The sequence below is a fragment of the Dipodomys spectabilis genome, unplaced genomic scaffold (genome assembly GCF_019054845.1).
Source record: "Dipodomys spectabilis isolate Male_0828 unplaced genomic scaffold, ASM1905484v1 ptg000360l, whole genome shotgun sequence".
Classification (NCBI taxonomy): Eukaryota; Metazoa; Chordata; class Mammalia; order Rodentia; family Heteromyidae; genus Dipodomys; species Dipodomys spectabilis.
This window is the reverse complement of record NW_024871037.1, coordinates 2,511,656-2,527,468: the sequence shown is the minus strand read 5'-3', so window position 1 is coordinate 2,527,468 and position 15,813 is coordinate 2,511,656. Positions and strand designations below refer to the sequence as shown.

General features: G+C 51.7%; 1 protein-coding gene across 1 annotated transcript; it reads left to right on the top strand.

Moving 5' to 3' along the window:
• Positions 1 to 2,049: 2,049 nt before the first annotated feature.
• On the top strand, positions 2,050 to 15,064 carry Mst1r (macrophage stimulating 1 receptor). Its single transcript, XM_042666022.1, has 20 exons — positions 2,050 to 3,334; positions 6,357 to 6,545; positions 6,628 to 6,756; positions 6,944 to 7,114; positions 8,153 to 8,313; positions 8,667 to 8,832; positions 8,927 to 9,063; positions 9,667 to 9,828; positions 9,922 to 10,015; positions 10,125 to 10,337; positions 10,430 to 10,576; positions 10,659 to 10,818; positions 11,010 to 11,111; positions 11,185 to 11,388; positions 12,340 to 12,420; positions 12,505 to 12,686; positions 12,783 to 12,892; positions 13,144 to 13,309; positions 13,705 to 13,841; positions 14,506 to 15,064. Exons 1-20 carry the CDS (start codon positions 2,105 to 2,107, stop codon positions 14,759 to 14,761), a joined length of 4,197 nt encoding a protein of 1,398 aa, XP_042521956.1. The 5' UTR covers positions 2,050 to 2,104; the 3' UTR covers positions 14,762 to 15,064.
• The last annotated feature ends 749 nt before the right edge of the window (positions 15,065 to 15,813 follow it).

Sequence of the window (15,813 nt, the reverse complement as noted above, 5' to 3'; positions counted from 1 at the left end):
GGAAGGAGGAAAGGGCGTCTGGGAAGAGGAGCAGTGTTTTCAAAGGTCTGGTTAGGGAGGGGATGTGACAGGTATACAGGGGGAAGTGGAGGGAGTAGAGCTTTCCAAATCTTCCCACAATCCTCTTCTCCTCTGCAGCCCTGCCATCCATTGATAATAGCTCAGGTCCCATCTCCAATCTCCCCTGAAACTTCTCCCCTTAGAGCCCAGGCCCACTGGATTCCTCCGGGGTTTCCCTCTAGTGTTGAGGGAAAACATTTTCTACAGCTGTGTAGGTTCTTGTAAGGCAGATGGTAAAACAGAACTGGATCCACCCATCTATTCTTTCTGGAGAGGGAATTCTGGGCAAACCAAAACCACATTGTTGCCAGGTGCCAATAAATGATTCGCACCTGTAATCCTAGCTACTCAGGAGGCTAAGCTCTGAATATCAAGGTTCAAAGCCAGCCTGGGCAGGAAAGTCTGGGAGATTCATCTTAAATCAACCACCAAAAAGCCAGATGTGGAGATGTGATTTAAGTGATCGAATGCCAGCCTTGAGCACAAAAGCTCAGAGACAGCATCCAGACCCTGAGTTTAAGTTCCAGTGCCTGCACGCATGTGTACGTGCACACACACACACACACACACACACACACACACACACACACACACACAGAAAACATTCTTATTTCAGAATTTGAGAAACCGAGGCCCAGCAAGGCTTACAGATTAAAGGTGCTCTTGGGAATTAAAATCTATACCTCCTCCATTTCCAGAGTATGGGAGAGCACTGGGCTAGATGCAGTTAGGAAGTTCCTTCTGTTGTTTTTTTTTTTTCTTTTTTAAAACAAAGGAAAAAACCCTCTTATATCCACTTCCTGGAGCTCATTCATAAATACTATGTTATATGATCAGATGCACGTAAAGGAAGTTCCTTCTTGAGGCCAGTTTTATAGATTGTGTGTACGTGCATTTGCGCATGTGTGCGTGTGCACATGCGCACACACACACCATTCTGGAGCTTTAGTATGTAGAAGCTCCAGTGGAGGGACCAGAGCTGAGGTTAAGCTTTCACATTAGGTTGCTTCTGACTCCTGTTCAGCCAGCAGAGCCAGACTACATGTTTTAGCCTTTATATTGCTGCTCAAACAATGTATAGAAATTGATGACCTCCACTATTCCTTTTCTGGAGCTCCCTCACATCTCCTCTCTGACCTATGCATTTCTTGCACAGCTGGGACCTTCTAAATCACTTCTGGAAACAGATTTCTGAGGGTATTACTATAAATAACTCTACAAGAGCCAGATTGTCCCGAACGCTGCTGCTGCTGCTGCTGCTGCTTCTTCTTCTTCTTCTTCTTCTTTTGTTGGTCATGGGGCTTGAACTCTGGGCCTGGGCGCTGTCCCTCAGCTCTTCAGCTCAAGGCTAGCGTTCTACCACAGCGCCACTTCTGGCTTTTTCCGCTTATGTGATGCTGAGCAATCGAACCCAGGGCCTACTGCATGCAAGGCAAGCACTCTATCACTGAGCCACCTTCCCAGCCCCTGAACCCTCCCTTCTTGTTCTCTAAGAATAGGGTGAGCAAGAATGGGATGGGATATCTCAGGCCTGCTCACTTCTTTCCAGGCCATCTCTCACACACACACACACACATACACACACGCATGCAGCGCACACACACTTGCAGATTACCGAGAAATAGATGTCCAAGAAATGGCAAGTTCCCCAGGGTTGGAAAGAGTCAAGACAGGCTGAAAAGCAAGCCTTCAACCTAGCTCCGCCCATTGCCCCGCCCCAGCTCTGCCGCACCCGCGGGGCCAGGCTCCCTTCCGTCGACTTTGCTCGGGAGCAGGCCAGCGGCCAGGCTGTAAGAGGCAGCTAAGCAGCCGAAGAAGCAGCTGTTCCACTCCCTGCCATTGTGTCCAGTGTCCGGCGCTCTCAGGTGCTCAGATTCCCAGGGCAGGGGGACGGGTTGGGCAATCACAGCAACCGGGGAAGGGGGTCAGCTGCCTGGAGCTTTCCTGATCATTGCTTAACGCTGATCTGATCGCAGATCTGCTCACAGCCAAGGGCCTGGACCCCCAGGGATCCCTGCCTGAGGGGCTTCAGCTCGGGCCCCCTATGGGGCTGTTCCTGTCACCCACCGCATACTGTCTGCTGCTGTTGCTGGGGCTGCCCGTGGTGTTCATGGGGGGCTTGGACTGGCAGTGCCGGCGCATGCCCTATTCGGCCTCTCGAAACTTTGAAGTGAAATACGTGATTCCCAGTTTCTCTTTGGGTGGCCCGGTACAGGCCATGGTGACGTATGAGGATGGAGAGATTGGGAGTGCCTTATTTATCGCCACACGCAATCGACTACATGTGCTTGGAGCTGATCTGCAGTCTATCCAGAGCCTGGCCACTGGCCCTGTTGGGGACCCTGGCTGCCAGACCTGTACATCCTGTGGTCCAGTTACCCCAGGCCCACTGGGGGACACAGACACACTGGTCCTGGTGGTGGATCCTGGGCTTCCGGCGCTGATCAGTTGTGGATCGAGCCTTCACGGCCGCTGCTTCTTGTATGAACTGGAGCCCCAAGGAACAGCCCTGCACCTGTCCACACCAGCCTGCCTCTTCTCACCTGAACACAACAGCCCTGAGGATTGCCCTGACTGTGTGGCTAGCCCATTGGGCACCAAAGTGACCCTGGTTGAACAGGGCCAAGCCTCTTACTTATATGTGGCATCTTCACTGGACCCAGTGGTGGCTGCCAGCTTTAGTCCACGCTCTGTGTCCATCCGACGGCTCAAGGCGGATGCCTCCGGATTTCAACCAGGCTTTCCTGCCCTGTCGGTGCTGCCCAAGCACCTGGCCTCTTACCCAATCAAATATGTGCACAGCTTCCACGCTGGAGACTACGTCTACTTCCTGACTGTGCAACCTATCAGCGTGACAAGCACTCCTGGTGCCCTGCAAACACGCCTGGCACAACTTAACGCCGTGGAGCCGGAGCTCAGTGACTACCGAGAGCTGGTTCTCGACTGCCATTTTGCACCTAAAAGGCGCCGTAGGACCTCCCAGGGTACACAGTCCTACCCAGTGCTTCAGGCTGCCCACTCTGCTCCAGTGGGTGCCCAGCTTGCTGCTGAACTGAGCATCTCAGAGGGCCATGAAGTGCTATTCGGGGTCTTCGTAGCTGGCAAGGATGGTGGTCCTACCACAGGCCCCAAATCTGTTGTCTGTGCCTTTCCTATTCACTTGCTAGACTTCATGATCAAAACTGGGGCTGAGCGCTGTTGTGAGTCCTCAGGTGATTCTAGCTTCCCCCGAGGCCTTGACTTCTTCCAGACATCCAGTTTTTGCCCCAATCTGGTGAGCAGAAAGCCCTCCAACTCTCCCTCCCCCGGCTCCTGCCCTTTGGACAGTTGGTTTGTGGCTGAATGTAGGCTGCTTTCCTTCCCTCACTGAGGGGACCTGGGTTGGGAAGACTGGGCAGACAGACCGAAAGGAGAAGGTGCTTCCTAATTCCTAAGTGCTGTGGGGTAGTGTGAGGAATCAGCCAAAGAAAAGCCACACCAGGGCTGGGAAGGTAGCTCAGGGGTAGAGTGCTTGCCTTGCATGCATGAAGCCTTGGGTTCGATTCCTCAGCACCACATACACAGAAAAAGCTGGAAGTAGCTCAAATGGTAGAGCACTAGCCTTGAGCTGAAGAGCTGAGGGACAGCGCCGAGAAAAGTCACACCAGAGATGCATCTTCCAGCCAGGTTTGTTCCCTGTTGGTGCCTCATTTTACTCTTTTTTGCTAGTTTGTTTTTTGTCTTAGGCTTTGAACTCTGGGCCTGGGCACTGTCCCTGAGCTCTTCAGCTCAAGGCTAGTGCTCTACCATTTGAGCCACAGCGCCGCTTCTGGCTTTTTCTGTGTATGTGGTACTGAGGAATGGAACCCTGGGCTTCAGGCATGCTAGGCAAGCACTCTACCACTAGGCCACATTTCCCAGCCCCCTAGTCTAATAATTCTTTTTTTTTTTTTTCTTCTGTCGGTCGTGGGGCTTGAACTCTGGGCCTGGGCTCTGTCCCTCAAGGCTAGCGCTCTACCACTTGAGCCACAGCACCACTTCCTCATTTTGCTCCTTTAGCCTCTTAGTCATCATGGCTTCTGATTTTGTTGTTGTTTCCCTGGTTATGTGAAGATAGGATTGCAACATAACTGTCCCTGCCAGTATAGCTCCCAAATTCTGGGTTGGATAATGGGCATCCATTCCTATCTGCCTACCTCCAGAGACACACTCAGAAAAGTATACACAGAGGCACAAACATACAGGCAGATGCTTACAAGCACATAAACTCACAGCTGCTTGCCAACATAAATTTGGCTTTCCTTATGGGGAACACTTGTTTTGTTCCAATTTCCAAAAGGGGTTGGGGTGGGTGGGAAAGGAGTTGTCAGAGAACATCCTACCCCACCAGGGGGTTTCCAGGGAGGCTCCTGGACCTTGGAAATCTGGGTACTTATTGGGTAGTCTGCGTGACCTAGGCTTTTACTAACCCATTTTTAGTAGGAGTGATTACAAAATGATCTGGGACATGTTAGGAAGGCAACTTGGCTCCAAAGGATTCTGGGAGCCTCACCCCAGTCTTGAGCAAGCAGTTGTAAACATCTAGGGATGAGTAAAGACCTAGGAAGGGCTGATTGGAATTGGTCCATCCAAGACTTTCTGCTACTATAGCCAGATAAGGTGGTCTCACAGCTCCTGTTCCTTCCAGTAGACCCTACTGAGGCTGTCCAGCTTTAGTCTCAGGAAGGGAAAAATAGAAACAAATAGGACTTTTTTCCTTACTGTGCTGTCCAGAGAGCCTGGAGTTGTAACAATGTAATATGAGGTCTGAATCATCAAGCAGACCCACAGCCACTGCCTTCAGAGTCTCTGGCCACCCTTACATCCCTGGGTCTTTCTGTGATACCCTCTCACTGACTCCTTTCAGCTCCTCTCAATGCCCCAGAGGTAAATACCCAGGGAGTAGGTGGGAATGTTTAGCCTCTCATCTTTACTTAACACACCGGAGTTGAAAGACCTTAAGGGTGTAGACTCCTTTTCTGGGACTGTACAGCCAGCCCTGCCTGGTTTCATCTGCTTCCCTTTGGGGGAGTCAGAACCTTTCCCAACTTAGTTAATGGTATGTGGGTTGGAAGATATCCAACAAGACTGGTCAGTGCCAGGCACCAGAAGGACTAATCTTGGGTCCTGCCCACAGGCTGGCCTGGCCCCTGGGAGATGTGTGAGCCAGTGTTTGCTCAAGGATTATAGGCATTCAGCACCCACTGAGTGCTCATTGTGATTGGCTGAGGGACTGATACCCATTTTCAGGTGAGGGTATGGGCCTTGCAAAGGATATTGGAAACTTAAGTGTCTTCAGGAACGGGCTTAGTCAAGCCTAGTAGCTAAGGGCTTGGGGCCTAGAGGCAAGCTACACGGGTGTGGCCTGGTTGAGTTAGCACCTCTCTTTTAGCTCCACAACCCCACCTGTGCCTGAGTCATGATAAAAGAACCTGACAGGCTTCCAGCTAGGGCCAGGCCCTTGTCCTTCTCAAGTGAAGACAAAGTCCCAGTCTCCACCCACATAGAATACAAACTCAGAGTGTAGAGGGTGTCGACACCCAGCTTTGTACTTCCTCTGGTCCCTCTACCATTCCCAGTTCCGTTCAGCACTGAGATCAGGGGCAGGTGAAGTTCATGTGGCACGATGAAGGCTTTGAGGAACCTTGAAGAGTGCCCTAAGGGATGGCCAGGAGAGTCCTGAGCACCTCGGCCTATTCTTTTGTGCACTTCTCACCCAATCCCAATATATTGGCCAATTCATCATTACAGCACACCCGCAGAGGCAGAGCATGACCAGGAGGGGGCAGGAGAGGACTCTGACTAAGAAGATTGATTAAGAGCACAGACTTCCAACTTGCCTCTTCTTCAGAGGCTGTGAAGCCTGACAAGCAAATTTGTCTCCATATGAATGAAGCTGGCATCAAGTTGGGTCTGTGAGACTCAGTACCTCATGAGGAGGCTGGGGCAGGAGGATCATTAGTTCAAGACCTAGATTAGAGAGAGAGACCTTGTTTCAAAAATGATCAGTAATGAACAGAATGGATATAGAAGAAGAGAGCAAAGGAGTAAGGGAGCTGGCCTTCTAGCCTGGGCCTCCTTTCTTCTCTGTCTTTGTCTCTTCTAAGACCTCCTGGGAACAGTGGGAGGCAGGCAGAAAATATGCGGACTTAGGGACTTCTTCAGTCAGGCCATGAAAAGGGGTCGGAGTTTGGGCTGTTATGATTACTGTCAAAAGTCCCCCAAAGTGTCAGTGCACAAGTACAAAGCCTTATTGTCTTTTCCGTTACCTTCCTCAGCCTGCCTCAGAGGTTCCCAGCTCCAGCAAGAGCTGCTACCATTTTCCTCTATTGGTCAGCAACAGCCTCACACGTGTGGACTTATTCAATGGGCTATTAGGACAGATGCACGTCACTGCACTGCATGTGACACGTCTTGGCAACATCACCGTGGCCCACATGGGCACCACAGATGGGCGTATCCTGCAGGTAGATGCTTCACTCCATAACCCGCCTCAGCCCTTGCATGCCTGTCTCCATCCCCATTTTGCTCACAGCTAATTTTTCCCAGGTGGAGCTAGCCCGGTCACTCAACTACTTGCTGTATGTATCCAACTTCTCACTGGGCAATAGTGGCCATCCCATTCAACGAGATGTCAGTCGCCTTGGAGACTATCTATTCTTCGCCTCTGGGGACCAGGTGAGGTGGGCAGGGTCACAGCCAGGGGACAGAGTTGTGGGACGGCCAGCCTCCCAGTTCAATGTAAGGCGATATTGATGTACAGGTGTGAGACTCACTTCCTATTCTAAAATGAGACCGGGAGGGCCTAAGGGACCCATTTCCTTCTTCTAGTCATCTCTGAACCATCTGGTTTGTCACTCCCAAGGTCTTCAAGGTACCTATCCAGGGTCCGGGATGCCACCATTTTCTCACCTGCTGGCGTTGCCTACGGGCACAGCGTTTCATGGGCTGTGGTTGGTGTGGGGACATGTGTGGCCGGCAGAAGGAGTGTCCTGACTCATGGCAACAGGACCACTGTCCACCCGAGATTACTGAGGTACGACTCCCCTGCCAGGGCACAGATAAATGTGGGACAAGGGGCTGGGAAGGTGGCTCAGTGGTAGAGCGCTTGCCTTGCATGCATGAGGCCCTGGGTTCAATTCCTAAGCAGAAAAACCTAGAAGTGGCGCTGTGGCTCAAGTGGTAAGGTGCTAGCCTCGAGCTGAAGAGCTGAGGGACAGCGCCCAGGCCCAGAGTTCAGGCCCCACGACCAACAAAAAAAAGAGAGGGACAAGCAGGTCCTGGGGGCAAGGGTCAAAGGGTCAACAAATCTCGACCATGATCTTCCTCAGGCCTGGAAAGTTGTAGTCATAAGAAGAGCATTCATGGGGCTGGGAATGTGGCTTAGTGATAGAGTGCTTGTAGCATGCATGAAGCCCCCCTGGGTTTGATTCCTCAGTACCACATACACAGAAAAAGTCAGCCGGGCGCCGGTGGCTCATGCCTGTCATCCTAGCTACTCAGGAGGCTGAGATCTAAGGATTGTGGTTCAAAGCCAGACTAGCCAGGAAAGTCCCCGTGAGACTCTTATTTCCAATTAACCCTGAGAAAACTGGAAGTGGTGCTATGGCTCAAGTGGTAGAGCGCTTGCCTTGAGCTGAAGAGCTGAGGGACAGTGCTCAGGCCCAGAGTTCAAGCCCCACAACACACACACACACACACACACACACACACACATACACACACACACACTCACAGAAAAAGTCAGAAGTGGCACTGTGGCTCAAGTGGTAGAGTGCTAGCCTTGAGCCAAAGAAGCTCAGGGACAGTACCCAGGCCCTGAGTTCAAGCCCCAGGTCTGGCGGAAAAAGAAGAAAAGAGCATTCTTGGTAAAGGAGATGGCATGTACAAAGAATTGGGAGGCAGGAAAATGCTTGAATGAGGACTCTTAAGTGGATCAGAATGAATGAGAAAGAGGCAGGCAAGGGGGGTATAAGGAAGGTATAAGGAACTCCCAAGGGAAGCAGATGGGGCCAAAAGAACTTCACACACACACACAAACACAAACTCAAGCTATCTGTTCACCCCACTTTAGTTCCACCCCCACAGTGGGCCTTTAAGGGGAACCACAAGGCTGACCTTGTGTGGCTCCAACTTCTACCTGCATCCTACTGGGCTGGTACCTGAGGGAACTCATCAGATTACTGTGGGCCAAAGCCCTTGCCGGCTTCTACCTCAGGACACCTCAAACCTCAGGTACAATCTAGACCCTGTACCTCCCTATCTCCTTCCCTGTGAGAAAGATGTTATCCTCAGCTTGCTGCGGGATGGGGGTGGGGTATGGGGCACGCTGGCAGTGTGGCTCTGGCTGGTTTATTCTGTGGAGATGGCTCTTGTTCCCTCCTGAACCCTGCATGTGTTACTACCTGTCTGTGATGTCATACACTGGGCAAGTTAGGTCCGTACCCCACTCTGTACATCCCACCATGGAAGAAGACATGGGTGGAGCAGTTGCGTTCTTCAGATTCTGAGGAGTTCTGTGGGCATGCAGCCAGGCCTTTGCACTTCCTGGCTGACTTCATGGGTTCCCCCCCCCCCCGGTACTGTAGCCCTGTACCCCGCAAAGACTTTATAGAGGAACTTGAGTGTGAGCTGGAACCCTTGGGCACCCAGGCAGCAGGGACCACCAACGTCAGCCTCATCGTGACCAACATGCCACCAGGAAGGCACTTCCGGGTAGAAGGCACCTCCATAATGGGAGGTTTCTCTTTTATGGTGAGGCCATCTTATCCCCACCTCTGTGTCCTTGGTTGGGGAGGGCTTGGAGTGGAGGGCTTGCTCCGGCTAAGCCTCTTCAACACCCTTTTAGGAGCCAGTGCTGAGGACAGTGCACCCCATCTTTGGCCCAAGGGCAGGAGGTACCTGTCTCACCCTTGAAGGTCAGAATTTGTCCGTAGGTACCAGCTGGGCTGTGCTGATCAATGGAACTGAGTGCCAGCTAGAAAGGTAAGTGCCAGCAGGAAAGAGGACAGGAAGCCAGAGAGTCCCATCCCTTCTACCTGTACCCTGCTAGGCTGGTACATGGAGGAAACTACGAAGATCACTCTGGGCCATAGCTCCCACTGCCTGCTACCTTCGAACTATTGGTACAACTTGATCCCTGCCCTCCCTGTCCTTGATGGGGGCCTCCAAGCATCCTCTTCCCTAGGACTCCCTGTGCCCTGCTCTCATTCATCCAGTGGGGACTTGGATCCTATCAGGGTGGACAGAAGAGGGCCTAATCATATGGTCAGTAGGGGGAGCAGTTCCCAGAAGATCTACTGTTCCCATAGGCTGGAGACAAGGAAGTCCATCATGGCATCCACTGGCTCCAGCCAAGACTGTGCGGAATCTGTTCCCTTCCTCTTTGCCCTTCTAGTTATCATTTATTTATTTATTTGGGGAAGGATTTGAATTTATCCCTTAAGCCACGCCCCTTGGCTAGGGCAACAAGCCAATAAAGTAGACAGGATTAGCAAACCCTTAGAGAAAGTAAGCATGGCCTTCATGGGAGTAGGTGTGGGAGGGGGAGGGGAAGGTACACCTGAGTCCAACCCCTCATTCCTGCAGGGTCAGCGAGGGGCAGATTTTATGTGCCACACCCCCTGGGGCTGCCACGGCCAAGGTCCCCCTTCACCTACAGGTAGGGGGTGCAGAGGTGTCTGGCTCCTGGACCTTCTACTATAAGGAAGACCCTATCGTGCTGGCAATCAGTCCCAATTGTGGCTATTCGTAAGTTTGAACTCCTTGATCCATGCTGGCCTCTGAAAGAATAAAGGCAATAGCTTCAGGAAGCATTACCAATCACTGTGCTGTCATCCACAGCGGCTCCCATGTCACCATCCGTGGCCAGCATTTGAGCTCAGCATGGCGCCTAGTGCTGTCATTCCATGATGGACAAAGAGCTGTGGAGAACTGGGTAAGGGAAGGCTGGGAGGAAGGGAAGTCCCCTGATCTCCAGGCTGTGGAGACTGAGGATGGCCCCAGGTAGAGCATCTACCTAACTACTCTCTCGTGGGTCCCAACAGTGTGCATCTGAAGGGCATCTGGAGCAGATCCAGTGCCGCCTGCCTGAATACGTGGTCCGAAGCCCTCAGGGATGGGTGACAGGAAATCTGAGTGTCTGGGGAGACGGAGCTACTGGCTTCACCTTGCCCAGCTTTCGCTTCCTATCCCCTCCAACTCTACCCAGTGCTGAACTAGCCCCACTGAAGCCTGAGGAGTATGCTGTGAAGTTTGAGGTTGGTGGAGGGGCACAAGGAGAGATGGGGTTATGGAAGATCGAGCGATAAGGGCCCTGGTCACTGGTTGATCTTCATGATTGTCTCTGCAGTATATTGGGCTGGGCGCTGTGGCTGACTGTGTTCATGTGAACGTGACTGTGGGTGGTGAGACCTGCCAGCACCAGCTCCGAGGGGATGTGGTGGTTTGTCCACTACCACCCTCCCTGAAACTTGGCAAGGACGGGGTTCCATTGCAGGTAGGTAGTCCAACTGGCCCTCCATGGGAACCATGGTCTAAAGGATCTATGGGGCGGGGCCTGAGCTGTCATCTGCTCCCAGGTCTGTGTGGATGACGAGTGTCGCGTTTTGGGCAGAGTGGTTCGGCCAGGCCCAAGCCCACTGAGAACACTCCTTATTGTCCTGCTGCTCTTGGTCCTCCTCCTGGCTGTACTGGCCGGGGCACTGATTTTCAACCACCGATGGCGGAGGAAGCAGCTAGGTGAGCTCTCCTACTCTTGCCAACTCAGCCTCTACCCTGCTCCCCCCACCCCCACCCCTGCTTGAATCTCCAAGTCCCTATTATCTTCTCTCTGCCTAAGACTCAGGGAGATCTCCCATACTTCCCCAGTGCCAGGAGAGGTGGCCCCCAAGAACTTGGTGAGGCTGATCACCAGCGCTATGTTTTCACAGTTCTTTCTTCCAACCTCGATGATTTGGCATCTCTGGACCAGACAGCTGGAGCTATGCTCCTGCCAATGCTCCATTCGAGCTCAGATGACCCAGGTGGCCTTGGTGAGATGGTGGAAGGCACTAAAAGTTAGGGCTACCTGCTTCCCACAAGCCTCTCACTCCCTCTCCCCAACAGTACTCTCTGCCGTTGGTGGGCAAGACTCCAGCACCCCGGCCCATGGAAAATCATCAGATAATAGGGATGGATCCTGTGTCCCACTGTTTCGGACAGAGTCCATCAAGCTCAAGGACCTAGACACAGCACTCCTCGCCGAGGTCAAGGATGTACTGATTCCCTATGAGCGGGTAGTCACCCATAGTGAACGAGTCATTGGCAAAGGTATGGAGGAGTCACGTGGAGAGGTAGAGTTGGAGCAAAGATGTAGCCCTGAGATGACATGGACTTGAGGAACAGTTGGGCCAGACTCTGCTCTGGCTTCCTGACCAATTATGTGACCTTGAATGTACCACGTAACCCCTCTAAGTCTTATTTGTGAAAGCTACAGTAACTATCTTCAGTGGGTTCTGGTATGGATTAGGAAGGCATGGAAGGCCCGCAAAGAACTCTGCCATTGTGTGGCTGCTTGGTTGTTTTCCTTTTCTTCCTCCTCCTCCTCTTCCTTCTCTTCCTCCTCCTCCTCCTCCTCTTCCTCTTCCTTCTTCTACTTTACCACTTGTGCTATACCTCTACTTCTGGCTTTTTGCTAATTGGAAATAAGAGTCTCATGGACTTTTTCTTTTTTTTTGGTCTGGACTGGCTTTGAACTGAGATCCTCAGATCTCAGACTCCCAAGTAGCTAGGATTACAGACAGCTTCTTCCCTTCCCTTCCCTTTTGGAGACAGAATCTCTATATATCTCAGGCTAGATTAAGCTCACCATCCTCCTGTCTCTACCTTCCAAGGTGGATTACAGGAGGATGTGCCACTGTACCCTGCTGGTACTACTTGGTTTCATTTATTTATTTGTTTGTTTGTTTTTTGCCAGTCTTGGGGCTTGAACTCAGGGCCTGGGCATTGTCTCTGAACTTCTTTTTGCTCAAGGCTAACACTCTACCACTTGAACCACAGCTCCATTTCTGGCCTTTTCTGATGATGTGGTACTGAGGAATCCAAACCCAGGGCTTCATGCATGATAGACAAGCACTCTACCACTAGGTCACATTCCCAGCCCTACTACTACTTGTATTTAATGTCAGATTGGCCAAGTTGGTGCTCTGAAGTCTGAAGTCCTGTGGCCAATGAGCGGATGTGTTGTAATCCTGGGCCCTCTCATCATCCCCTTCTTCCCAGGCCACTTTGGAGTTGTCTACCACGGAGAATACACAGATGAGGCTCAGAATCAAATCCACTGTGCTATCAAGTCATTGAATCGTAAGGAGGTCATTGTACGTCGGGTGAGCAGGGAGAGCAGCCTCAGGCTGAGAGGATCCCAGTGTTTGTTATGGTTCCCTGCAGGTATCACAGAGGTACAGGAGGTAGAGGCCTTCCTTCAGGAGGGGCTGCTCATGCGTGGCCTGCACCACCCCAATGTTCTGGCTCTCATTGGTATTGTGCTGCCGCCTGAGGGGCTACCCCAGGTGCTGCTACCCTATATGCGCCATGGAGATCTACTCCGGTTCATTCGTTCACCTGAGCGGGTCAGTGCTCTGCTGGCTCTGGGGGCCATGGCGGGGGGGGGGGCATGAAGGTGGTGCTTCTCTTCTTCAGCATCCCAATTTTCCCTGTGCCCACAGAACCCCACTGTGAAGGACCTCGTCAGCTTTGGCTTGCAGGTAGCCCGTGGCATGGAGTACTTAGCAGACCAGAAATTTGTCCACAGGGACCTAGCTGCTAGGAACTGCATGTGAGTAGCTGGCTAGAAGTAGTTAAGGGTGAAGTCAATGGGCCGGGCATGAAGGTAGATGGCTGTCCAAGTATATGTCAGGAAATGACTCACTCCAGTCCTCAGCATGTCCTCTTGTCTCTTGGGCCTCGATTTACTGTCTCTCCAACCTTGGACTGGGACATGGTGGCTGTGAAACTCTGGGAGGGCCTGGAACAGGTGGGTTTGGAGCCTGATGGAAGTCAATTCTAAGGCTGATTCTTTCTTCCCAGGCTGGATGAGTCATTTGTAGTCAAGGTAGCTGACTTCGGTCTGGCCCGTGACATCCTAGACAAGGAATACTACAGTGTTCGACAACAACGACACGTTCGTCTGCCTGTCAAGTGGATGGCCCTAGAGAGCCTTCAGACCTACAGATTCACCACCAAATCTGATGTGGTAAGGCTCTTACCTGCTCTCTGTCTACCTAGCTGACACTTCCTAGAGTCTTTTGGCCTTATCTCTGCATGGTCTGAGCCAGTTGACTATTCAGTTTAGGCAACCCCTGCTGCTCATTTGTCTAAATATGAGATAGAATCTCATACCTGCCAGGGAAAACAGGACATTCTACTCATTGGCTCCTCAGAGAGACTCCAAGGCTTCCCTTGCACAAACTCTGGGCGAGGTTGTGGGAGACAGTGGGGAGAAACTTGCATGATATGAGTAAGGTCTGAGCAGAGATGGTAGGCCTGTATTTCTAACTGAAGGATTCTGGGAGGGATAGGACCTAGGGGGTTCCACATGCCATCAATTTAGAGTGCTAGATGAATCTCTTCATTTCTCTCTTCTCCCAGTGGTCCTTTGGTGTGTTGCTGTGGGAACTACTGACACGGGGTGCTCCGCCGTATCCCCATATTGATCCTTTTGACCTCATCCACTTCCTGGCCAAGGGTCGCCGTCTGCCTCAGCCTGAATATTGTCCCAATTTTCTGTGAGTATGTGGAGTTGGCAATGGGGAAGGAGCAGAGGGTCCCCTAGAGATAAAGGAAGGACAGGAAACAGCCCCCTGCATGGCTTTTTGATTGACCCTCTAGTTAACAAGAAAAGTTATCTTCTCTGGGCCTCAGTTTCCTCATCTGTGTACTGATTCCCCTCCCATGCATGGAAGGATACTAAGAGGACCTCTCAGTTTCCATGGTAACAGCATCCTAACTCAGTCTGGGTTGAGGCCAGTGCTTTCATTTCCCACACACTCCTGCTAAAGGGGAAGGGGGGGGGGGGACTCTTTCCCATGTTTTCCACTTACTTAACCACAAAGGTTCCATTAGCTCACACCAGCCCCTCTGCATTCCCAGATCAAGGCCCCCACCCTACCCCATAGGATCTAGTTTCAGATACCTCATTCTGTGTGTGTGAGCAGGGGCGGGGCGGGGGGTGTAGGTGGGAGAGGTGCGTGTGTCCGCCAGTCCTAGAGCTTGAATTCAGGCCCCAGCTCAGAAAACAAGACCAAAAACATCAATCATAAGAGTTGTTCCTGATTGGGCTAAGCCTTGTCATGTGCGCTTATCCCTGTTTAACAAGGGTTTAAAGTGGATGGCTCAGCATCTCTGGCTTAGGGGGTACACCTTGTTCCTGACCTTCCCCTCCTCTTATAGGTATCAAGTGATGCAGCAGTGCTGGGAAGCAGACCCTGCAGCACGACCTACCTTCAGAGCACTAGTGGTGGAAATGGAGCAGGTAGTGGCTTCACTGCTAGGGGACCACTATGTACAGCTGTCGGCGGCCTACGTGAACCTAGGCCCCAGCACCTTGGATGAAATGAATGTGGTTTCGAAACAGCCTCAGTCCTCACCAATACACAGGAGCACATCCAGGCCGAGGCCTCTCTCAGAGCCACCTCTGCCTACTTGACCTAAAGCCTAGGCAGGCCCTTGGGGGACTGGACTTGCTTAGTATCCTTGAGCTAACTCCAAGCTACCTCTGGATCATTCCTGGCCTGAGGGCATTGGATCTCCATCTTGTCTCTGCCCTTTAATCTTCAGAGGTCATAGGAGGAGAATAGAGGACATTAACTCTCTTACTCCCCAGGATGAGCCAGGGAGGATGATCCTTCTGTAGCATATATTTATGAAATGCCTGCTGTGTACCCTGTCTGCTGGACATAGATAATTCAGCAGTGACCACAGAGACACTACCCCTTGAATCAATTTTTTAAGGAAAGAATATTCGGGACTGGGAAGGTGGCTCAGTGGTAAAGTGCTTGTCTTGCATGCATGAGGCCCTGGGTTCAATTCTTCAGCACCACATAAGCAGAAAAGCTGGAAGTGGCGCTGTGGCTCAAGTGGTAGAGTGCTAGCCTTGAGCTGAAGAGCTGAGGGACAGCGCCCAGGCCCAGAGTTTCGGCCCCATGACCAACCGAAAAATAAATAAAGAAAAAAGAATATTCAAATGTAAATTATGGTTTATGTTATAAAAGATAACAGACTTATTTGAAGCTATGGAGGACTACTCTACATTAAAGAAGTTACTACAAAGGTGAGGTAAGCATCCCAAGAAGTTTTGTGTGTGTGTATGTGTGTGTGTGTGTGTGCGCACACATGCCAGTATTGTGGCTTGAACTCAAGTCTTCATGCTCTCACTTGTTTTTTGGGTTTTTTTTTGGGGGGGGGGTCTGGTTGTGGGCCTGAACTCTGGGCCTGGGCGCTGTCCCTCAGCTCTTCACCTCAAGGCTAGTGCTCTACCACCTGAGACACAGCGCCACTTCCGGCTTTTTTCTTTTTGCTTATGTGGTGCTGAGAAATCGAACCCAGGGCCTCAGGCATGCAAGGCAAGCACTCTACCACTGAGCCACCTTCTCAGCCCCTCTCACTTGCTTTTTTCACTCAAGGATGGTGCTCTACCACTTGGGCCACACTCCCATATCTGTCTTTTGGCTGGTTATTTGGAGAGAAGAATCCCACAGA

Bases quoted from the DNA above. Each gene is read 5' to 3' on its own strand.
- Mst1r (XM_042666022.1), top strand. From the start codon at position 2,105: ATGGGGCTGTTCCTGTCACCCACCGCATACTGTCTGCTGCTGTTGCTG. The intron at 8,314-8,666 runs GTACAATCTAGA...CCGGTACTGTAG, and splicing joins CAGGACACCTCAAACCTCAG to CCCTGTACCCCGCAAAGACT. The intron at 11,389-12,339 runs GTATGGAGGAGT...CCTTCTTCCCAG, and splicing joins TGAACGAGTCATTGGCAAAG to GCCACTTTGGAGTTGTCTAC.